Source organism: Carassius carassius, chromosome 6 (assembly GCF_963082965.1).
Source record: "Carassius carassius chromosome 6, fCarCar2.1, whole genome shotgun sequence".
Taxonomy (NCBI): domain Eukaryota; kingdom Metazoa; phylum Chordata; class Actinopteri; order Cypriniformes; family Cyprinidae; genus Carassius; species Carassius carassius.
The window spans coordinates 8,967,866-8,993,777 of record NC_081760.1 but is presented as its reverse complement, the minus strand read 5'-3'; the positions used below and the strand labels follow the sequence as shown (position 1 = coordinate 8,993,777).

The window sequence follows — 25,912 nt, the reverse complement described above, 5'->3', positions numbered from 1 at the left end:
TTTCTTATAAGAAATTAATACTTTTATTCAAGAAAAACACATTCAATTGATCAAAAGTGACAATAAAGAGTTACATTGTTACAATATATATATATATATATATATATATATATATATATATATTTCAAATAAATGCTGATCTTTGGATATTTCGATTGATCAAAAAATCCACACAATTTTAAGCAGCACCACTGATTTCTATGGAGGAATTATTGAGTCAGATTATAAAATAAAAGTCTAAAACTAAAAGTCTTAAACCAAATCTAAAAATCTAAATTTGAAACTTAAAGTCCAAGTCGAAAATTAATTTGGTATTTAGGATTGGGCATTTGGTATTTAGGATAGGGCATTTTGTATTTAGGATTGGGCATTTGGTCATTTAGCCATTTAGGATTTAGGATTGGGCATTTGGGGATTTAGGATTGGGAATTTGGTTATTTAGGATTGGGCATTTAATCATTTAGCCATTTAGGATTGAGGATTGGGGATTTGGGGATTTAGGATTGGGCATTTGAGGATTGAGGAGTGTATGCAAATTAGGAGGCGTGGCCCAAATACTGGAGGCTGGGTTTGAAATGGCTGGTGCGCAGAGGCACCTTATGGACAGCAGAGGGAGCTCCCAGTGCTAAGGAGCACACTGTAATGAAAGTAATGTAATTGTAATGTAATTCTGTTTCTGTAATGAAACAGAGCGAGTGAGCGGCTTGAGCGAGGACTGTGTGATAACTTCAACTTAATGACAGCTTTGTAACATTTGTGGCCTAGAACACAAAGTCACCAGTGAAAGGAGGGCTATCGGTCTGACGACGAGAAAGCAGCAGACAGTGCAGCAGGTAAGATGCTTACATTAGCTACTAGTTATATAAGCTGATATTGCTAACATGCGTTAGTAGGGTATTATTATATTGGGACATGCTGTTTTGTTTTTTAAACTGCGGTTAACCCCTCTGACATTAGTAGATACACTCCTTTCACATTGCCACTAGATGGTCTCGTTTCTGTTTTTTTTTTTTTTTTGTGAGAGAAAATAAATTAGGCTTGTTCGACTTGAACCGGAGCTGCACACTGCAAGACTGATCGGTTTATGAAATCAAAGTACTCGAGAGCGATTCAAAAGCATAAGGAGCGTCTACTCTCTTTGATGTCATATGTCGTGTGTGTATGTATATACTCAGACCGGCCCATCTGGCACCAACAACCATGCCACGCTCAAAATTGCTTAAATCACCTTTCTTTCCTATTCTGACATTCAGTTTGGAGTTCAGGAGATTGTCTTGACCAGGACCACACCCCTAAATGCATTGAAGTAACTGCCATGTGATTGGTTGATTAGATGATTGCATTAATGAGAAATTGAACAGGTGTTCCTAATAATCCTTTAGGTGAGTGTGTATAAACATACACACACACGACATATGAGATCAAAGAGAGTAGACGCTCCTTATGCTTTTGAATCGCTCTCGCAGTACTTTGATGTCATAAACCGATCAGTCTTGCAGTGTGCAGCGCCAGTTCAAGTCAAACAAGCCTAATTTCTTTTCTCTCACAATCTTTATAAAATATATATAGGCTATATAGCAAAAAAAAAAAAAAAAGAAACAAGACCATCTAGTGGCAATGTGAAAGGAGTGTATCTACTAATGTCAGAGGGGTTAACCGCAGTTTAAAAAAACAAAACAGCATGTCCCAATATAATAATACCCTACTAAAGCATGTTAGCAATATCAGCTTATATAACTAGTAGCTAATGTTAGCATCTTACCTGCTGCACTGTCTGCTGCTTTCTCGTCGTCAGACCGATAGCCCTCCTTTCACTGGTGACTTTGTGTTCGAGGCCACAAATGTTACAAAGCTGTCATTAAGTTGAAGTTATCACACAGTCCTCGCTCAAGCCGCTCACTCGCTCTGTTTCATTACAGAAACAGAATTACATTACAATTACATTACTTTCATTACAGTGTGCTCCTTAGCACTGGGAGCTACCTCTGCTGTCCATAAGGTGCCTCTGCGCACCAGCCATTTCAAACCCAGCCTCCAGTATTTGGGCCACGCCTCCTAATTTGCATACACTCCTCAATCCTCAATCCTCAAATGCCCAATCCTAAATCCCCAAATCCCCAATCCTCAATCCTAAATGGCTAAATGATTAAATGCCCAATCCTAAATACCCAAATTCCCAATCCTAAATCCCCAAATGCCCAATCCTAAATCCTAAATGGCTAAATGACCAAATGCCCAACCCTAAGTAGAAAATGCCCAACCCTAAATAGAAAATGCCTAATTCAACATACAAAATGCCCTATCCTAAATACCAAATGCCCAATCCTAAATACCAAATTAATTTTCGACTTGGACTTTAAGTTTCAAATTTAGATTTTTAGATTTGGTTTAAGGCTTTTAGTTTTAGACTTTTAGTTTATAATCTGACTCAATAATTCCTCCATAGATTTCAACAATGAAAATCTTAAGAAATGTTGCTTGAGCAGCAAATCAGCATATTAGAATGATTTCTGAAGAATCATGTGACACATAAGACTAGAGTTACAGTATGATGCTGAAAATTCAGCTTTGCATCACAGGTAAAATTATCAAATCTTATCAGAACAGAAAAGTTATTTTTAATTATAACAATATTTCATAGTATTACTATTTTACGTGATCAAATAAATGCAGCCTTGTGGTGTGCATACTATCAAAAACACTAAAAAGCTTACTGATCTCAAAACTTTTGTAAGGTAGTGTATATTTTTTAAAACATTAAAAAAAACTCTATGTGGTCTCTCAATTTATATGAGACCATAATGAAAGCTGCAAACATAATAAATATTAATAATAAAAGTAGTTTTAGATAAAGTATATCATGTCACCTCAACTGTCCATTAAAAAACTATTTACCAGCTATAGGTTTTCTCAGTACCCAAATCTCCTCATTAGCACTGCTCTGCTGGCCACTGAAGGTTGGAGAACCATGAGGGCTGGAAACAGATCCCCTTGAGCCTGAAAGATCACACACACAAACACAGTGATGTAAGAATGAAAATCATTGCTTTGCAAACTCCTAACTGGCAAACACAGATACACAGAGGGAGCAGATAGCAAAGGGATAATTTGGGGCAGTTCAAGTGGACTGTAGCATGTCCGTCAGTAATCGGAGAGCCTTGCTGATGAAAATATTTTATGTTTGCTAATACAGTTTCATGCAAGAAAATATTCAGACCCCTTTCTGAATTACAAAAATTCAGTTCGCTGTGAAATGTTATGTCTAGCACACAAAAATAATAATAAAAAAGTATATGTATATATATATATATATATATATATATATATATATATATATATACTACTGTATTATGATTACCTTGACTGCATTAATTTAATACAAAAATACAGTAAAACAGTAATATTATTAACTATATTAACAATTTCAAATACTTATATTTTAATTTCAATTTAAAAGTAGAATTTTCAGCAGTACTCCAGTGTCACGTGATCCTTCAGAAATCATTCTAATATACTGATTTGCTGCTCAAGAAACATTTCTTATTATTATCAATGTTGAAAATAGTTGTGCTGCTTAATATTTTTTAAGAAAACTATGATATGTTGTTTTAGGTTTCATTGGTGAATAGAAAGTTCAAATGAACAGCATTTATTTAAAGTATAATTTTTCTAACATTATAAATGCTTTTTACTCTCATCCATTTTTCCTCTGTTATTATGTACATAAAAAATCTTATTTTGAGTAGTAGTGTATATGATATATAACCATTATATGCTAAATAGTGATTACTTTTTCCTAATATGACAATTTCTGCACTATATGGAAAAGAGGATACAATAGAAATGTGCCAAATTGACCAAATAATAATGTCATAATGGTTAAAAAAAATATACATATATTTTCTTCATGCAAAATATGATTTATACCCTTGGGGTGAAATATGACCTGGGGTGCGTTCTCCGATAACGTTGTCTCTTAGGGCGCTACGAATACTCAAAAGGTACACCTTAACTACAGGTATACCTTTGCTACGTGTGTTCTCCGAACTATACCTTAGGATGTTGCTTAAGGTAAACCTTCTTAAGTTCGACCTTAGCAGTTGCTGTCCATGGTGGAGGTGCTGAATAAGTTGATATCAACGCCTCGATGATCGATTGTGCGCTCTTTCCTTCACAGCGGTAAAGGTAAAGTATTGAGAAAACAATGTTCTTTATAAAGAAGCGTTTTAGAAATAGTACAAACTGCATTTATTGGGGCTTATTGAAATAAGTACATGCAGAAATAAATACGAGTATGTGTTTATAATTTAGCAAGTGTACAATCCCAAACCCTCACGGCCATAAGTGTGTTAATGTTCTCCACAACGTATGCTGATTATCCACCAGCCGTATCACATTATTGGCGTAAATCGCTCATTTGTGTAATTGGATGATTTCCTCAATAAAAGCGCAAACATGAGAGACATACCGACATTCACTATGTCGGGGAAAAAAGTCCGCAAAAAGAGATCGCCCAGCCACACTGAGGTCTTACTCAGCCCATATCCATCCCCAACAACCTCCAGAAAACTCCACCACGGCATAACAACGAAGAGCCGCCAGCAGCTGAATTTCGGGGCTGAGGGGGTAGCTCCGTCGAGTTTGTCTTGACAAATCTGGGCCAACAAGATGCAAGAGCTGCAGAATTTGCTCCCGTGGCAGGCAAAATGTTTTACAATGGTCTCTTCTGACATGGTAGTCAGTGGACTAAAATGTTCTCTCTTATAAAGTAGTTGACATACACTAACTGGCTCCGCGGACGCCGCCGTCTTTGATTTAAAACAAGTACTCGCTGTCTCGCTGCCATAGCTATAAAGTTTGTGTAAACTAATCTTTCTTTATATAGACTCCTAAGCCTTTTCTGTCAAATGGTTCGCCAGCTGATGTGCCTTAGGATAGTAATTAAAAAAGCTAACAACCATTAGTGTATGGAAACTTTATTAATTAAAACACTTCCATACACTGGGTGTAGGCTATAACAACTTAAGTATTTTATGTGTATAATTTTAAAGTAAAGTAAAAATGTAATTTTATTACTAAATCAGATTTTATATTAAATGTTCATATAAAATTTTCTATGTGTAATTAAACTGCGATGTAAAAAATCTTTTTGCGTAGTGGTGGCCACTAGCGGTATGAACCGTCAGCAGCGATAAGGTATAGCTAAGAGCGCTCCAGACCAACCTTACGAACGCATGACTTACAGAAGGTATACTTAACTAAGAAGGTTTCGGAAACCACGTATTAACGATAAGGTAATTCTTAAGGTACAACTTAAGAACGACGTAGCGTTAAGGTAGTTTCGGAGAACGCACCCCTGCACATTTGTTTGATTTGATTACTCAGATTGACCCACATATAACTGACTGCATTTTTTCACATCTAACTTTTACAATGTCATTCACAGATTCACATCTGTTTACTGCATTTTAGTATGGAGTTAAAAAACTAAAACATAAACAAACAAAAGAAAACAGGTTTATGATATGATATGATCATGATGGGTAAATGTGTGTATTTTTCTGACTGTGAATGTGAGTGTTTATACCTGTCTCTTTTTGTGGCTCCTCTGAGCAGGAGGAGGCTGGTTCATACCCAAATGTGCTGCAGGCAGGCATATTATAGCCAAATGAGGTGAAGAGGGGCTGATGGGTAAGGGGCTGGGTAGAAGGGGGTTGGGGAGTGAGGTGCAGAGAAAAAATGTGGGAGGAGTCACCGTTCACAATGACAACTGAACCGATTGCTGGCGGACGGATCTGTATCTTAAGATACTGTTGGGTCGAGGGACCTAGGTACAACAGAACGGCAACACCAAAAAAACACAAACAACAAGAAAAACAACAAAAAAACAGGAAAGGAAACACAAAACAAAACATTTTCAAGCAAAAATGTCTAACTCTATCGTTGAGCTTATCTGTAAGTTAACATGCAGGGTGAAAATGAACTTATTTACATTCAATTTTAGGAAAACTAAATTAAAAAAACAAAAGACTGTACTCATGCATACAATTGCCACATAACATATACTCACCCCCCCCCCCATGAAATAAAAAAACATATTTACTTATCTACGCGCTATGTATGCGGACTACATGCATGCAGACTACATACTTTCATGCAACAAAAAAAGGGATAAAAGGGATTTGAAACGTGTTGGAGTGTCATCTATATACAGTAAATAAATCAATATACTGTATAATACAATTAAATATTGGTGCATTTCAATATTGAAGTAAAAGTGTGAAAAAAAAAGTATTCAGTAAAACCCAGCAATGGATTTAGTAATCACAGAGCCCATAGAGCTCCACTGGGAGTCTATGGCATATACCTGTACCACTGATTTTAATGGCGCAAATTTCAATGTTTATCCAACAAGAAGCTCTAAACATACAATATTGGGTCTCAGAATTCAATGGAAGTTTATGATTTTGTGAGTGCTGTTTGCTTTGGAAAAAACAATGAGCTATCATTTAGGACCGTTTGTTTTGATTGCAACTTAAATACAAAAAAAAAAAAAAAACTCCAGGTTCACAGTGTTTATTATTATTATTATTTTTATTTAGAAATATCATTATAAATAATAATAATAATAATTAGTAGTAGTAGTACTAATAGTAGTAGTAATAGTCTAATTATTATTATTAATAATAATAACAAAATATTACAGTAAGATTTACTATTAATATTTCACTGTAAAAAGTATTTAAGAAAAACTTATGTGAAATTGGTCTATTGGTTGAATTTTTTCTATGGTAAACTGCAGGAGTTTATATTTTCTTAACATCAGTTGGTTTAAAAGCACTTATATTTACAAGTTTGGAAAGATAGTTAGCTCATGTTGCCCAAATGCACAGTATGCCACCCAAACTCAGAGCAGATGTAGGGATGAGGTCATGTGGAGTAGCATTAACTGCAAACTGATCCACTTCGAGACACTGAAACCACATTCATACATGAATACAGCACCACAGCTCACTTTGAAACTTCTAGCGCATAAATGTATTGAATTAAAGTGCAACCTTGGCGATTTGATAATTTTACTAGGCCACATCATTTTGTTTTTATTCCAATTAATCATGCAGCACCATTTTAAATCACTATATTTTTTGTGGGTTTTCCTAAAAGTCCAGCTTCTCTAAAATAAACCTGATTTTTTTTTTCATCTAAATACACATTCTGACACTGATGTTGTTTCTTCACATTTTTGAGAAGAGGCAGCCGCCACTGATCTGTGTGTATAAATGTGTGAAAGCCTGTTTGCATGTGTGTGAATGTGCAGAAGTGAGAATCCACTGATGTGTCACTCTCTCTTTCTTCTTTTTGAGCTGATGCCTCTGATAAGAATCACTTGACTGATGATAAAGGGCAGGACAGTTGGATATGGAGCGAATGAACGACCACCCACACATCCACTAAGACTACACATTTTGAAATACAGACAACTATGATCAATTATGAAAATACAATAATTGCGTTATTTAATTGTTTACAACTTCAGTGTATATATATATATATATATATATATATATATATATATATATATATATATATATATATATAGTACAGACCAAAAGTTTGGACACATCTTCTCATTCAAAGAGTTTTCTTTATTTTCATGACTATGAAAATTGTAGAGTCACACTGAAGGCATCAAGGGCTATTTGACCAAGAAGGAGAGTGATGGGGTGCTGCACCAGATGACCTGGCCTCCACAGTCACCGGACCTGAACTCAATCGAGATGGTTTAGGGGTGAGCTGGACCGCAGACAGAAGGCAAAAGGGCCAACAAGTGCTAAGCATCTCTCGGGGAACTCCTTCAAGACTGTTGGAAGACCATTTCAGGTGACTACCTCTTGAAGCTCATCAAGAGAATGCCAAGAGTGTGCAAAGCAGTAATCAAAGCAAAATGTGGCTACTTTTAAGAACCTACAATATGACATATTTTCAGTTGTTTCACACTTTTTTGTTATGTATATAATTCCACATATAATTCCACGTGTTAATTCATAGTTTTGATGCCTTCAGTGTGAATCTACAATTTTCATAGTCATGAAAATAAAAAAAAACTCTTTGAATGAGAAGGTGTGTCCAAACTTTTGGTCTGTACTGTATATATATATATATATATATATATATATATATATATATATATATATATATATATATATATATATATATATATATATATATTGCTATGCTGTTGCGAGAGTGTTGTTAGTGGTTTAATTTAATGCATTGCTATGGTCCTCTGAGTAGTTTTTAAGTGTTGCAGTGTGGTTGCCAGGGTGTTCTGGGTGGTTGCTCAAACTGTCCAATCTATGTCTCTATGATATTCTGGTCCCTCCCTCTATGTAAGTCTATGGGATTTTATCATCCATCAGGAAAATCCATCTTAAGCAAGCTGCATAATTTGAGGTATCATTTATATCAGTAGCACAAATCGTAGTTATTAAGCTTAATACTTCAAATAAGAGGTTTGTTCCAATAGTAACAGTGATGTCTACTCACCTAGTACTTCAGTAGTTGATTTATCTATTGAGTACTCAAGAGGACAAAATAAACAAAATGCCGATTCCTAACACGCACACATGACAATAAATGCTCACTCAAATGCATGTAGAAATGCATGCACTTAATACAAAACACACACACACACACACATTTATTTGCCAGGTACCAGGTAGATGAGCTTCAGATTGACCTTAATGTAAAATGTGCATATGGCAACCTAGAAGACTCATGTGATGATACGAAGACACACCTGCCCTTTTGATGACTTCCACCATGTTGGATGGAAAGTAACCCACGCGGTCATTTCCTGTACGGTTGTCGTGGATACAGCCCTTCCATAGTCCATCAGAATGCTGCTCCAAAACCTGAGGAGCAAACAGAAATGCTCCAGAATAGGCTTGCAGGAGAAAGCTACTGAGGCATGCATGCATTGCATGCTACAAAACTCAAATAATGTAATTTTAAAAATGTTCCTTTTGCTCATTATTTTGGTCTTTTGATCGTTTGTTTATTTAATTGTATTATCTAATAAAATTCAATTTGTTAACATTAATGAACTATGAACAACAATTTTCATAGCATTCAAAAGTTCAGAAAAACAGCATTAATTTGAAATGGCAAAGTTTTGTAACATTATTATTGTCTTTACTGTTACTTTTGATCAATTTAAGGCATACTTGCAGAGTAAAAGTATTAATTTCTTGAAAAAAAAAATCTTACTGATCTGAACTTTTTAATACATAAGTGACGTTTCACAAACGAATTTCGGGAGAAGCGTGCACGGATAATTAACACGGCCAGTTCATCATCAGCAGCAATTACACTGGTTACCAATCAGCTCGAGAAAACGCCTATAAATAATCAAGTACATCCTACCTTCGTTATCTCTCGACTTTCAGAATTCACGCATCGAATCGCCGCAGCATGTCCGAGACCGAATCGTCCTCTGATGATGACACATTTCACGACGCAGCTCCGCATGCGTCCACAGCCGAAGTTCAGGACACCAACGCCCCACAAGACACTCCTTCTGAGCCCGCGGCTGCATCGCAGGGTCGCAGATCTTCCCGCAATACCACCGCTCATACCTCCAGACGCAGGGATTCTACTCCACCTTCCAGGCGTCAGCCACCGTCACCAGCATCCTCTCATGCCTCAGCTCTCTCCTCCGCTCCAGCCACGGAGAAATGGACACTAACAAGTCTACGTCAAGCACTCTCAAACGCCGGCATCACCGTTCCTCGCCGGCTAAACAAGGCGGAGTTACAAGCCCTCTACGTATCCCTCCAGGCGAGGGCGTCACCGCCAATATCCACTCCTCCTTCTAAAGCCAAAGACAAAACAAATCGGGGCCGCTATGCTCCTTATTCCCGGCCCGATCCAACAACAACACCTTCAAGGACGGAGTCCCGTTCATCAGGCCGAAACAAAAGGCCTCCGGCAAGCCGGGGCCAAGCGCCAGATCCAGCACAAAAAGACCTTCGATCCTCCGAACGTCGGCCAGCAGATCCTCCAGACGACACACAGGCGCACGCCTGCACAAGCCGCCAAGATAGCGCGAACACGCCTCCGCTATCAGCACAGTCTCATTCCCAGTCCCAGGGTTTTCCCACCCTCAATCCCCTACCCATGGCCCCCAGCCCCGCCATCCTGCTCTAGGGCAAGGCCGCCCCAGCAAACGGCAAAAGCTCTGACATCCACCATTCCCTCCCTTTTCGATAACATGTTCCTCGCCACCGGAGCTGACCACAGCATAAGGCCGCCTCCACTCATGGCACAGACTCCGGCACCCATTATTCCCCCTCTCTTTCCTGCGCTCTCTTCCCGTGCAGCTCCCGCAACCGTTCCAAGAGCGAGCCGGCTTCCGCAGGCGGTTCCGTCAGCTGTTACTCCCTCCTCCATCTCTCATGCCCGTTCATCCTTCTCCCTGTCCTCAGCTAAGCTCCTACCCATGCCACTAAACGCCCCCGCCTTAGATCCGACACCCATCTCCAGTATCATTCGGAGCCAAATTCTCTCAGGTGCGGACATAGATCTTTTTTCTCTCCTGTCTCCTATTTCGCCTGCGTCCTCCGACCGCCAAATTGACTGCGGCGAGTTCTCACTCACTCTAAAAAACACCGCTCATATTCAGTCCCGTATTCTATCATTTCCCGAATTCGCCATCGCTTTCAATCGCTACACTGAAGTAATCTGCTCCTCCTTTCCACAAAGGAGACGCGAGCTCGGCAACTATCTCACAATAATCGCCGAACTCGCGTTATCATATGGGGGTTCCCATTACTATACCTACCATAAATTATTCTCTGCAAAATGCGCCATCCGAGTGCATCAGTGGAATCAGTGTCCTTATTGGGGGGCTTTGGATACTGAACTTCACAATCGGGTATTTTTAGGCTGCAATAACATCTCATGCGCAGTATGCCGATCCATCGCACACTCCTCTACAACAGGCCCCTTTGTCAACCCATCCATTCCTCCCTGTGCCGAACCATCCCAGCCCAAGTTTACCAGCTATGTACCGAATTTCCCAAATAATCGTTCCCTCCCCAATTCCTCTAATCGCCGCCCCCCTTCTTTCGCTGGCAGGCAAATCTGCATCAGCTTCAATGCCGGCAGGTGCTCAAGACAACGCTGCCGGTTCATGCATATTTGCGACTTTTGCGGCGGAGCTCACGCCCGCTTGATTTGTCCTGTACAAAAAAATGTCAATAAAAATGAAAAACAATACTTATCGACTCCAGTAAATATTTTTCGCCTATCTAACGAATTGCTCCATCACCCCAACCCAGATTTTTCTAACTATCTACTGTCGGGTCTCTCACACGGTTTTCATCCCGGGGTCGAAAGTCTCCCCTCCCAAAGCCTCATATGTCCCAACCTCCAGTCCGCTCTCACTGAACCCGAATCAGTTGACCTGTTAATTAAGAAAGAAATTGACGCTGATTTCATGATCGGCCCTTTTTCGGCTCCCCCCTTCAACATCTTCCGCGTCAGCCCCATAGGCGTAGCAACAAGAAAATTTTCTGGTAAAAAACGCCTCATCATCGATCTTTCTTCCCCGCATAATTCCCCGCTCCCGAGCATTAACAGCCTCATTCCACTCAATGAATTTTCTCTTCACTACCACGACATCGACCAAGCCATTACTATGATCAAAGACGCAGGACGCGGCGCTTGGATGGCCAAAATTGACATCACCTCTGCGTTTAAAGTGATGCCCATCCACCCAGATTTTTGGCACTTACTCGGCGTCTACTGGAGAAATAAATTTTACTTTTCCGTCCGCCTCACGTTCGGCTGCAGAAGCAGCCCAAAAATTTTCGACATGGTGTCAGAAGCAATTTGCTGGATCCTTTCCAACAATTACACCGTACCCTATCTAATTCACCTGGGAATCAACCTAGATTCACAAAAATTTCAAACTTCTCTACCCCAGGAAAAAATCGACAGAACTATTCTGGTGGCTTCCACTCTCTTAGGAAATCCAAATTGCCCCAAACGCGAGCTGCTATCCGTTCTCGGTCATCTAAATTTCGCGATGCGCATAATCCCTCAAGGCCGCCCCTTCGTCTCTCACCTCCTCTCTCTCGCGTCCTCCGTTCACGAGCTAGAGGACCAAATATTCATAACCAATCCATGCCGCGACGAGCTCAGTTTGTGGATATCCTTCCTTAATCAATGGAACGGATTATCCTTCTTTTACAGTGATTTGGTTTCAACCCCAACCGACATCCAATTATTTACCGACGCCGCCCCCTCCATCGGTTTCGGAGGATTTTACCAAAACCGCTGGTTCGCTTCTACATGGCCATCCCAGCTGTTAGATTTACCCCAGCCATTAATATCATCAGCCCTTTTCGAGCTATATCCTATCGTCGTGGCTGCCTCTCTATGGGGAAAAGAGTAGTCCACCACCAGCATCGTTATTCACTGCGGTAATGAGGCTACCGTACATTGCATCAATAACGACCGTTCTCATTCCTCCACCTTAATGCCCTTACTAAAACGTCTAATCTGGATCTCAGCTTGTGATCAGTTCATCATAACCGCAAAACACATTCCCGGGGTAAAGAACCAAATAGCTGACTCTCTCTCTCGTTTTGCCTTTCAGAAATTCAGGCTGTTGGCACCGCAGGCGGAACCATTCCCAACCCCAGTGCCTCCTTATTCAGAGCTAATATTCCTCTGAATCATCCTCTGAGACCCCTTCTTGAAACTTCAAAAAATTTTATTCTCAAAGCCATTTCCCCCAGTACCCTGCAGTCATACTTCACAGCATGGAAATGCTTCAAAGCATTCCACTCCGCCTATAATCTACCGTTCCCTGATTTTTCCCTGCTCTCCATCACCTCATTTATATCACACCTCAACATTAACAAAACCCTCCAAGTCAGCTCCATCAAAAGCTATCTAAGTGGAATCCAATTTTTCCATAAACTCATATTTGGTTCACCCTCACCCCAAATAGCCAACTCACAGACCTCCCTTCTCATCAAAGGCATTCAAAGAGCCCACCCCACGCGCCCAGACTCCAGGCAGCCTATAACCTTTGAAATCCTGATTAAATGCATTTCTACGCTTCGCAAAGGTTACCATTCCATCCACACTGCTCGAACGCTAGATGCCATGTTTATTCTAGCCTTCTTCGGCTTTCTCAGATGCTCAGAGCTCACTACCACTTCCAGCTTTAATCCAAATATCCACCCCACCATTTCTGATCTAGCAGTCCTGGACAATGAAGCCATGTCATTTCATATAAAGTGAAGTAAAACAGATCAGACCATGAAGGGCCACTTTATTTTTATTTTTAACCTCCAATCTCCTATTCTCCAATACCAAACTCTCCTAGCCTTCCTCCAGCTCAGGAAAGCCCAAGCTAAATCCCTTTCCGACCCTCTTTTCACAGACGACTGTAGTCGCCCCGTTTCTCGTCTTTGGTTCCAGAAACACTTCAAATCCGTTTTACTTCTGTCCGGCATCTCAGCTGACGATTTCTCCAGCCATTCCTTCAGAATCGGTGCAGCCACCACAGCAGCTCAAAATGGCCTTTCCCAACATCAGATCCAAACACTCGGTCGCTGGTCATCAGAAGCTTTTAAGAGCTACATCCGATCAGACCGCGTAAATCTCAAGAAAGCCCATCAAACCCTCATCAGCCACCCGTTTTTTCCCTAGCCATCTCCATTTCCCAATTCCAACAGCACCCCGCTCCTTCAGGAGCCATCATATATTTCCCCCGCTGCTACAGCAGTGTCAGCTCCCGCAGGAGACTTCACGTGTTTTTTTCTCACTGCCGCAGCAGTGTCAGCTCCCGCAGGATCCTTTACGTATTTCCTCACTACCGCAACAGCGTCGGCTCCCGCAGGGGCCTTTATGTATTTCCTCACTGCCGCAGGAGCGTCGGCTCCCGCAGGGGCCTTCACGAATTTCCTCACGGCCGCAGCAGAGTCAGCTCCCGCAGGAGCCTTTACGTATTTCCTCACTGCCGCAGCAGTGTCAGCTCCCGCAGGAGCCCTTACGTATTTCCTCACTACCGCAGCAGCGTCAGCTCCCGCAGGAGCCTTTACGTATTTCCTCACTGCCGCAGCGGTGTCAGCTCCCGCAAGAGCCTTTTATCATATTATCCTCACTGCTGCAGCAGTATATGCTCCCACAGGAGCCTCTCCATATTTTTTCAATGCCGCAGCAGTGTCAGCTCCAGCAAGAGCCTTTTCCTATTTTCTCACTGCCGCAGCAGTACATGCTCCAGCAGGAGCCTCTCCATATTTTCTCACTGCCACAGCAGTGTATGCTCCCGCAGGAGCCTTTTCGCATTTCTGCGAAAAAAAAACGCATATCTGCATCTCTCCCCCCGCACAGCACGCCAAATACGCATAACCTTTATTTAATTATAAGTAAATGCGAACTCGTGAAATAGCCACTAGGGCTGAAACGATTCCTCGAGTAACTCGATTACAAAAAAATGATTGAGGCAAATTCCTCTGCCTCGAAGCCTCTTTTAATTTATTTTAAATCTCACGTCAGGTTCTTTCGCAATTATTTTTTTAATGTGACACAACGCGTTTACGTCACCCACAAAGCGGAAGGACACACGAGCACTGCAGCGCTGCATCCGAAATCTGCAAGGAGTCAGCAGTGTTTTGATTTGAGGGCGCGTGCAAACGTAAAGAGAACGTCGTGGCATGTGTCCATTGCAAGACTTCCTTTATTTACACACACTGAAGCGCGCGTTACGCTCTCTATAATTTATGCGTCTGCTGTCTCACTAAATAAGACGTGAACACATGAACAACATGTCCAGAACATGTCCACTAGCGTCACACAACATACACAGAACTGTAAAGGTACGTCAACCTGTACATAGCATACCACTAAAAAAAAAAAAAAAATCAAACATAATTTTTTTTTTTTAAGGTTTAATCACACAACATTTCCCCCATGTTTTATATTTAATAGTAAATCCCCTTTGTTTACCAAAAAGTTAAGTTAATAATCAATAATTAAAAGATAAATTAAATTAATGTTTTATGTGTTTAATGTTTAATGTGTATCTCAGAAAATGCTTTATTTAAAACCCCAACTGAATGGCACTTAAATGCACTTAATTCATCTGTCAACTTTCTTGTCATTGTTCACAGTACAAATACACACAGAGAAACAATGGGTAATAATTAAATGTTTATTTTTGATGTATGCATTGCACTCTATGCATTTAAAAAATAAAAATATTTTCTAAAAAGGAAACTTAGTTGTTCATTTTAAGAGACCTGTGACGGTCACGGAGGGACCGCACGTTAAACAAGGATGTTAATACGCACAAACACACACCGAGACTGTTTGGTGATACAAGAGTTTATTGTAATTATTGATCAGAGAGCGAATAAAATACCTGCAACCCTCAGGCAACACTCGTCACTTCGGAAACAAACACAGACTACCTTCCATTACAAAGACATTCACATTAATACTGGTGGCCAGCACCATTACCACATGTGGAGGGACAAACTCACAGAAAACACTTTACAGATGTTCCCTTAAATATACAGAGTCTGAAAGAAACATATTTGCATGATGTTTTACTTCATAAATCTACTTTGATGTCATTAATTCGTTCACATTAAACAGGAAATAACAGCAACAACTCGGCCACCTTGCCCCTGAAATCCCCACGCTCAATTAATACATGGTAGATTCCCACCCTAAGCGGAACCAATAATTCCTGCCATTGTTTCTTACCAGGACTCTAAAAATCACGGGACAAACGCTACACGGGAACAATACACATAGTTTACAGGTATTTCATTCACTCTCTTATCAATAATTACAATAAACTCTTGTATCACCAAACAGTCTCGGCGTGTGTTTGTGCGTATGTGTGCGTATTAACGTCCATGTTGAACGTGCGGTCCCTCTGTGACCGTCACAAGACCCATGAGTCTTATTTTCTCTTGCATAATTAATATTGCACTTTAATTAAGCAAAAACACATTTTATCCGATTACTCGATTAATCGATGGAATTTTTGGTAGAATACTCGATTACTAAAATATTCGATAGCTACAGCCCCAATAGCCACTATATTGTTAAAAAGTGTTTCCACCCCCTAAAAAAAGTATAACATGCATGCCATCCCTGGGTGTGAGGGTTAGCTAAGCTTCAGAAAATAAACCCCTTGCTACATTTTGTTACGGTTCAAGAATTGCTTCTTTACCGTGATGGTGTCGCCTGTTTTAATATTGAGGCTTGTCAGGTCATAGTTGTTGCAGTAGTCCTTCAGAGCCCTCACTTGCATGGCAGCTGATGCATCTGTAGGAACACATACACAGTTACCAGCCAATTTAGAAAGCCTTGGACATTTGTATGTGAATTTGTGTTTTTAGAAACTCTTCAATTGTACCTCTCAGCATCTGTTTGATTTCCTTGCTGGCTTGGGTAGTGGTGAACTGGTTAACAATATCCAGCGCTGTCTGACAATATGTGTTCCTCACTCCGGCACTGATACCACTCTGGAGACACAGATAACACATCCACATGGTACATAATGGATACACTGTCGATACTCATTCATATATATACAAACATTAACAAATTCCCAAACACAACCAGGGACCAAACATACACTCAACAAGCACTATATGAATATAAAATTTGGCTTTGGTGAGAGTTGGCTGGTCATGTTTAAAATCAAACACACGCAACCTAAAAGACATCTGTTATGACTCTTCTATTGTTGTTAGTTCTAAAAACCTATCTTAGTGAAGTATTAAGTTTAAAGGTTCATATTAGATGCCTAAAGTTTGCATAATTCCATTGTCACAGTGACAGAGTACATTTTTTATGAAAGAAATTAATACTTTTGTTCAGGAAGGATGCATTAAACTGACGAAAACAGCAAAAACACTTAAAATTATAAAATTTCACAATATAACAGTTTTTACTGTATTTTTTTATCAAAATAATGTAGTCTTGGTAAGCATAAGATACTTATTTTATTGTGACTCCAAATGTTTGAATGGCAACCTTTTTTTCTTTTTTTTTATGAATGCATACTATACCATTGGCAAATGTGGCAAAAACTTCATTTTGGACATCACACAGCTTTATTGGTGTTCAGTGTGCAGACAAATGAATTACTCACATCCAGCAGCAGTCGTACAGCCTCGGTTTTCCCACAGAGAGCAGCTTCATGCAACGCTGTCCCTGATTTCGTCTGACGGTTTATATCTATACCAGCATGGATCAGTAACCTGAACACAAACACAAGAAAACTTCATAAAAGCATTTTATTTTTATTTCAACACCATCTCTGATAACACTATTCTGAACCAGTACAAATTTTATTTAAAAAAAAAAACATTATTACAAAAATCTTTCCAGTCTTGGATCTATTAACTAATTTACTAATACTAATAAACACTTCTTTCCAGGAAAATAAAAACTTGAAGGGTTGTAACACATGAAATGTAAGTAATTATCAATTTGCAGCACTTTATATTGAGTCTAAAGTGTGTCCTTCACACCTGTCCAAACAAACACATGTTCATACTGATCCACAAATATTCTAAAATGTGCACTGAGTGATGAAATTACTAATTAACGTTGTGCGTCACTAGGCAGTGATGGCAAAGTCATCAAAGAGAAAAACGAGGACACATGGTTTGAATATGTGTGTGCAAATCCACTGAATGCAGACACAAGGCACTGATCGGACAGCCCACAGTGCCTTTCATTTCTCCCATCATCCCCGATCCCTTTGCTCCTGACCTGTCTTAGCACATCACTCATGCGCCTGAGACAGTTTTGTGTCAGTGAGCTAAACGCTGTGTCAGGATTTCGCACCATCAATGTTTGTCCCTTTGTATGGAATTTATTTCTACTAAATGAAAGCAATAGTAAAACTAGTGTAATACATTTTTAGGTTTTTTTTTTTTTTAAATTCTCATCTAACCTCTTTGGTTTGCTTGAGGTTTGCAGAATTTACATACAGTACCGTTCAAAAATATGGGGTCTGTAAGATTTTTTTGTGCTTATGCTTAAAGAAGCTACATATATATTATATAAAAATTAAATATTATTTACTATTTCAAAAAACTGCTTTCTATTTAAATAGAAAATGGCTTAATATGCTTTTGGAAATCATCATACATATTATTTTCAGGATTTTTTGATGAATAAAAAGTTTAACAGAACAGCATTTTTGTAACAATGTAAAAGTCTTTACTTTACTTTTGATCAGATTAATGCATCTGTGCTGAACCTTAATTTAATCTTTAAATCTCTAAATAATTAAATCTCATTGTATTCATAAAAAAAAATTCCCAACCCCAGAATTTTTTCTTTTTCTTTTACCATAATAGAATTACGTTCATATACAGAAGTCATGTGAGTCCAAAATCCAAATATGAAATGTAGTTAGGTTGTGAAAATTATATACTTTTTATATATTAAGTACTGCTATGATATATAAATATTTTTTAACATTAATAAAAACTAGAGGAGGGAAATGTGTTTGATTGTAAAGTAATGCCACAATGCAAAAAGTGTTTATGGTCCTCAAAAGTATATATATAATTGTTCATCAAAAATAAAATTCATGGTAAGACAAGAATTCATGATATTCAAAATATAGATGATAAATCTGTTCTAATCACCTCCGTGGATAGTTTGAGATTTGAGTTCTAATACATGACAAATTACATGTGCAACATATGAGCACTTTTATAATAATGTGCTCATGTGATCTGCACCAGCCTGTGTATGTGACCTCTACGTATTTAATATGTAACATAAATGATGACTCAAGTCCAGTGAACACCTACTTGATGATCTCAATATGTCCATTCTTGGCAGCCAAATGGAGCGGGCTGATGCCATTGGGATCAGAGGGCTTTGGTTCTAACATAGCAGCACACATGTTACTGTTCAGGAGCAACTGCACCACCTGTACAACATACAGAAATGAAAATTAAAATAAATAAATATTCTGTCATCATTTGCTCACCCTCAAGCTGTTTCAAACAGAGTTTCTCTTCAGCTGAACATAATAGGTATTTTGGTAATCAAAGCTGATAATCCCCATTGACAGATTTAAGCTTTGTCAAGTGCAAAAAGGAATTTGATCGCAATTGTTTAGCCAATCAGAAGACTTTGAGGTGCTCACCGCCTGTCAGTCACTTCAGGTAGGCTGACACACTGACTTGTTTTTGGAGAAAAATATTTTGGACAGAGGGAGTGATCGAATTCAGTATCTGAGCCTGGCAAAAACAGAACATTGTAGAGCAACTTAAGCATAAAAAAAAATCTATCTTTTAAGTGAATTAAATCCTTTAATATGACAAATAAAACAATATATCAATAAAACAAAACCAGAGAGGACTAGATTCCTTGGTGATGTACCCTCCAAATCCACAGATTTTTTTCTTTTAGGACATTAAGACATCTGCCCTACAGTAGCTCTCCTTAGAGTGTACATAAGAGAAGCAGTGATTCATTCACAAATGAATCATTATTTTGAGTGGAATATTCTCAGTGAGTCAGCTTCAATTCCTAAATGTGGACTGCATTCACAAATCGGACTGATTAAGTTCCTTGATTAATCCCAGTGAATTCAATGTACAATGTGAAGAACATTTTAATAATATAAAGAACCTTTTCCCACTATGCTAAACCTTTTTGCAGAGAGAAAGATTCAATGGATTCCAAAAAAGAACCCTCATATTGAGGGAATGATTCAATTTCGCTGTTTTTCACACAAAATTATCACATGGCTTCAGAAGATTCGGAATATAGTGCATATGGATTTATTAACACATTTATGGCCCTTTTAATATTTAACATACTAGCATCTAGTACAATTTAAAAAATTATCCTTTTATGTCCCCTGGAAGAGAGAAGGTCTTTCAGGCTAGAATAACTTACAGGTGAGTAAATGGTGACAGAATATTACTATCTGTGGGAGCTGTCCCTTTAAAAACCCAAGTTAGAATAAACTGTTATGGAAGAATTGCTTGTGCTCGTTTGGAAGCAGTGTAAACCAGTTGGGAGTACATGAGGGTTTTTGCATTTGGCTGAGAACGTGAGAAGAGGTGTGCTTCCCACAGGGGAGCACCGATTCACATCTATCTATCACAAACCCCCACATACATGCAGACAGACACAGACACAAACACAGCATAACTGACCGTGAATCGTCCAAATTCGCAGGCCAAGTCTAGAGGGGTTTTCCCAGCGTGGTCTCTGAGGCAGGGGTTCGACTGATGTTGGAGCAGCATCTCACTCTGCAGACACAAACACACACACAGTACAGTACAGTGAGTCTGTGTGCGTGTACAGCATGAGTCTGAATGTTTATGTGTGTGTACTCACTCCTTCATAATGGCCGTGCTGTGATGAGAGGTGTAAAGGCATCTGTCCCTCATCTGATTGGCTGTTGAGTGATGAGCCCGCCTTAAGCAGCATTTTCATGGGCTCACACTTGCCCTGCCAAGCAGCGTAATGTAAGGGCCGCATCCCTTCAGATAAAGTGAAGAGTTTGAATGAGAAACATATGCCCTTTTTTTTAGAGAAATTTGTATTTTTATTCTTTTTGACTTCTATACTTTTACACATTAAATTGATCAAAAGTGACAGTTAAGACATTTGTAACATTACAAAAAATACATGCTGTTATTTTGAACGTTTTATTCAGCAAAGAATCTTATAAAATGTATGATGGTTTCCACAAAAATATTTCACAGCAAAACACATTTTCAACATTCAATAAAAAATGTTTCTTGAGCAGCAAATCATATAAAAAAAAGAAGAAAATTTTGCTTTGCCATCAGAGGCATAAATTATATTTTAAAACATATTTAAATAGAAAACAGTTATTTTCAGTGTTGAAGTATTCTGATAATTGATTAATCTGCATATTAAGTAAAAACATACTGTACATATGAGACAGTTATTACTAAAAAGACTCAATACACTTGCATGTGTATGTGGTGCTGTGTTTGTCTGTACCTTTCTGGTCTTTGATGTCAACGAGAGCTTGCGACTCGAGCAACAGTGAAATCAGCTCCACGTTACCATTAAGAGCAGCATGATGCAGAGCAGATAACCTATAAAACAAAAGCACACAAACACATAATGCATTAACCATTTCTAGTGACATACTGAATATGTATAGGTTTCTGGAGGGAAACCCTTGGAATAGATGTAAATAATATAAAATATCCAGTGGTAAAATGTTCCTGTGGCAAATTGGTAGAGCACTGTGTTATCAACACAAAAGGTTGTAGGTTTGATTCTCAGGGAACACACATACTGGTAAAATGTATAGCCTGAATGCACTGTAAGTTGCTTTGGATAAAAGCATCTGCTAAATGCATAAATGTAAATATAAAGGTAGGAGAAATTGTTTGCCAAAAGAAACATTCATATGGCAAAAAAAACTGTACGTGTCATTGGCGTGTCACATTAAAATGAGAAAGACCAGATCACAATATTACATTTAATACAAGAAGTCATTGTTACAAAAAGAATTAATGAGTGAAATTGTGAGAAATTAAATCAAACCATTGTGTCTCAAATAAGCATGGAAGCCCATTCCTGTCATATAAGAAAAAATTATGATATTAAATTATGAAAGAAACAGTCACAATTATGACTTAAAGTCTAAGTTATAGTTTAAACTATAGTCTAAATTAAAAACATAAATATTTTCTTATAATTTCACGTTTGTCACAATTTCTATGAAGTCATATTTATTTATTTTTTTAAATTTGTGTCAAAATTTTGACTTTTCCTCAAAATGGCAGCGGCGTGAGTGGAAACATGCATATAAAGGGGCAGTGATATTATAATAAGCTGACACTTAACACAGGAGGCATCGACATAGGGTATTATTTGTTTTGATTCTTATTTCCATAACTTATATTTGCTGAGAAAGAATTGTATTTTTCTTTCTTTCAATATAATATCTTTTTTAGTTCATATTTCCAGCCAAAGTGCTTTCAGCCTCCTCTGTAACTTTTTAGATAGTCCCTAATTGGTCTTCATTGCAGCTCAGCTTTGTCATTTTACTCCGATCCCTCACTGCCTAACTGAGCAGGAGGCTATGACCTACTTCCATGAGTAAGACATTTTTCTCGGCCAGTGCCCTAAGCCACATGTGTACACACACACACACACACACACACACACACACACACACACACACACACACACACACACACACACACACTTACTCTAATACACTCCAGCATTCTAATAACAACACACCTGTATTCTACATTGGAATCTTAAGAATGCATACAAAAGTTCATACTTTACAGAATCCAAACAATTGTTCATGAACAAAATGAATAAAAATGCCCTTTCACTTGGAAAAGTGTCACAATAAGTTGCAAACTATGTTGAATGGCAAGTTCACACTACACGACTTTAAACATTGGCAGATCACTGTGCTGTTCAGACTACATGACGTGCTGTCTGTCTTTGTGTTGTTGTGATATTCACACTATGTGACACTATGTAAATGATCCGCAACAAGGGGTTACACACAACACGATTGACAACAACTCTGTCACCCAATAACTAGTCCCGAAAACACATGAGAAAATGAACGGTAATGACATGCAGCAAAGTGAAACAGGAGTTGTTGATTTGAAAATAGACATCAGGATGAAATTAGTGCTGAAAGCTGTTTGCGTGGTGATCTGTTCTGAAAAGTTTTGCCAAAAGTGTCCAAACTTTTCCTAACGCCATGTTGCCTTGCTTGCATGCCTTGTAGCTCGTTGCAACACCTGACACCACGTGATGTTGGGTCGGCTGACAGGTCCAGATATTTAGCATTATAGATATTTGTTTGGCCTCTTTGATGTGTTGTTGAGTAGATCACACATAAATATTATGTTATGTTATGTTATATTATATTATATTATATTAATTAGCCTAATAATTATAGGCCTTAAAAAGGGAATTCCTGAGCTTCATTTTCTCAGGTAACCTAAAATGTGCACAATTGACTTACATCAAGGGTCAAATCACAAAGTTGAAAGTTACACACTTTTTTGTTTGTGCACTGTACAGGTCTGGTATAAAGAATATACACCCTATACAAAACGTTTTTGAAACCCGGCTGCAAATATTGTTTTCTGTTGACTTTAATAGGCATTGGCCATTGAAAAGTCCACATCAGTTGATCACAACTTAATTTAATTGATAATTAATGATAAAATGTGTGTGTGTGTGTGTGTGTGTGTGTGTGTGTGTGTGTGTGTGTGTGTGTGTGTGTGTGTGTGTGTGTGTGTGTGTGTGTGCTCTTGTTTTTGTGACATATCAGGACACAACTCTGTATAATGACATGGGTACGACACAGGTATTACAAGGAGAGGGTGACTTATGAGGACATAACCCATGTCCCCATTTTTAAAAACGATTATAAATCATACAGAATGAGTTTTTTTGAGAAAGTAAAAATGCACAAAGTTTCCTGTGAGGGCTAGGGTTAGGTGTAGGGTTGGTGTAGGGCAATAGAATATACAATTTGTACAGTATAAAAACCATTACGCCTATGGGATGTCGCCACTTTTCGCAAAAACAAACATGTGTGTGTGTGTGTGTGCATACACACACACACACACACACACAGTTTTGTTGTAGTACAACTGAAACTCACCCATCTGTGTCCTGGAAATTCACATTCACTTTTTTAGCAGCACCCAGGAGCTCTGCAGGAGAAAACAGAAAACATTTTTGAACAAACAAAAATTATAAATTATTATTAGATGTTTATTTTAACCTTGCCAAACTGACCCATTTGTTAAACTAACAAAAATGTTATCTTCTTAATTAAATTATTAATAATAATGTTTTAATTTATTATTATTATTATTATTAAATAATAATTATAATAATTTATTAATTTGACTGGTGCTACTATAAATCATTTATAGTACCAGTATACACAAAAAAAAATGCTAAGTTAAATATGGACAAACCCAGCAATTGGGTTGTTTTCAACCAACAATGCTGGGTCAAAACAACCCAACTGCTGGGTTAGATAGCAATATCATTATCTTTATCATGACCATTATCTCGAGGAGTAAGGTCAAAGCGACACATGGATCAGTCACAAAGGGGATTCCTCTCAGTCAAAGCCAGCAGGTAGAGTTTCCATTCATTAAACTCAAGCAAAACTGTTTAATCACAGCTGGTTATGAGGCACACATTCACACAAGCAAATATTACAGCAAAACACTGACAATCCTAATCAAAATCTGTTATGCATTCAGTTCTGGGTGATATTTTTTCTTTAAATGTCTATCGCTTAATATATTAATCTCCAGATGTATGCGTGTGTGTTGTTGTGTGTGTACAGTATGTGTGCAAAACGAAAGTGGTCCAGATGTCAGCCTTCTTAAAGGGTGAGACAGACAGAGTCTGTAGAGACCGTCAGAAAGCTAGAGAAATTTATGATACAGGAAAATATCACTAAATGGTGAAATAAACAAACTGTATGTGTGTGTGTACTGTATGTGTGTGTGTGCAGCTCATTTAACCTTAATAATAGTCTTATTCCACTAAACATGCTTAAGAAGCTATTCATTATTCATTCTCACTGATCACAGCATAATCAATTATGCTTATGCCTTGGTGAGGATGATGAATTAATTAATTTCCCTATTCATCATTATCTCTTGAAAAAAAGTAAATTAATAAATACGTAATAATTTCACATTTAAAATGCAACAACTAATTAAGCATCTCATTTTCTACAAACACACTCCCAGACATTCAATTTAAGTCACCTTCAGAAAGACTATGCAATGCAATGAGAAAAATGCAAATGTGCATTTCCATGACGACTCAATGTCACTGTGATGCTAATTACAGAATGTGACAGAAATACCATGGCAACACCTCACCTGAGGTTGCTATGCAATGTCTCTTTAGTAACCATAGTGATGGTATCATGATAAATGGGGAAGTTAGAGGTAGAAACATACATTTTGTATATATTCACAAACTGGTACCCATACAGTTGCACACCATGGGGTGTTTTGGAACTCCGTCATAATCCTTCTAAGTGATAAATTATTCATATCATTATCACTGAAACTTCATAGGTGCCCGTTGCTATGGAAACCTTGACCTTAGCCATGACAATAACAATCAGTGTTGCCAAGCCCCTGCTCACAAGTAAAGACAATCTCCTGTGCTTCTTTAATACTCATCTTCTCCTTGGATCCTCTTTGAATAATGCATTCAGTTTATTCACAGCTTGTTTCAAAAGACCCAGCTGGGTTGTTTCAGAGTGTGTAAGACTCAAAAAATCTACAAGAGGTTAAAGGTTAAGATGATGTAATCCATCATCTGTCATGGCAAAATGCTGAAATCAAAATTTTCCTCTGAACATAATGAGACTTCTCCCCAAGCAATGCTTAAAATGAACAGAAACCCCTGGCATTGTGCTGCTGTACAGTTTATGGCATTTTAAAGGATTAGTTCACCTAAAAAATGAAACCACTGACATCATTCACTGACCCACGTTGTTCACAACTGAAAAGAACACAAAATGATAAGTTTAGCAGAATGTCCGAGCTGCTCTCTTCCTTACATTTTAAGCCGATGGGAACCAGCTCCAAGCTCCCAAAGAATGCTGCAAAAATAGTTAATATGTATTGTGCACTATATTCCAAGTCCTCTGCATTCATAGGATAGCATTGTGTTATGAACATGCTTAAATTGTGGTTATTTCACAAAATATTGAGTTGAAATCTCGCTTGACATCCATGGTCACCCTTCACATTCATTTTATGTAAAAAAGCAGCTTGGACATAATGGTGCAGTTTTGAAAGAAAGTCATACAAGTTTA

General features: G+C 38.4%; 1 protein-coding gene across 1 annotated transcript in view; it reads right to left on the bottom strand.

The window, feature by feature from the left end:
• Positions 1 to 25,912, bottom strand: part of LOC132142355 (caskin-2-like) — a 65,830-nt gene that overhangs the window by 12,036 nt on the left and 27,882 nt on the right. Inside the window, exons 2-12 of the mRNA XM_059552157.1 lie at positions 23,714 to 23,765; positions 21,055 to 21,152; positions 20,419 to 20,564; positions 20,235 to 20,330; positions 18,873 to 18,994; positions 17,192 to 17,300; positions 16,451 to 16,559; positions 16,265 to 16,359; positions 8,801 to 8,915; positions 5,588 to 5,827; positions 2,896 to 2,997 (exon numbers count right to left, since the gene is read on the bottom strand). Coding sequence (XP_059408140.1) covers positions 2,896 to 2,997; positions 5,588 to 5,827; positions 8,801 to 8,915; positions 16,265 to 16,359; positions 16,451 to 16,559; positions 17,192 to 17,300; positions 18,873 to 18,994; positions 20,235 to 20,330; positions 20,419 to 20,564; positions 21,055 to 21,152; positions 23,714 to 23,765 — 1,284 coding nt within the window. The remainder of the gene's footprint in view (positions 1 to 2,895; positions 2,998 to 5,587; positions 5,828 to 8,800; positions 8,916 to 16,264; positions 16,360 to 16,450; positions 16,560 to 17,191; positions 17,301 to 18,872; positions 18,995 to 20,234; positions 20,331 to 20,418; positions 20,565 to 21,054; positions 21,153 to 23,713; positions 23,766 to 25,912) is intronic.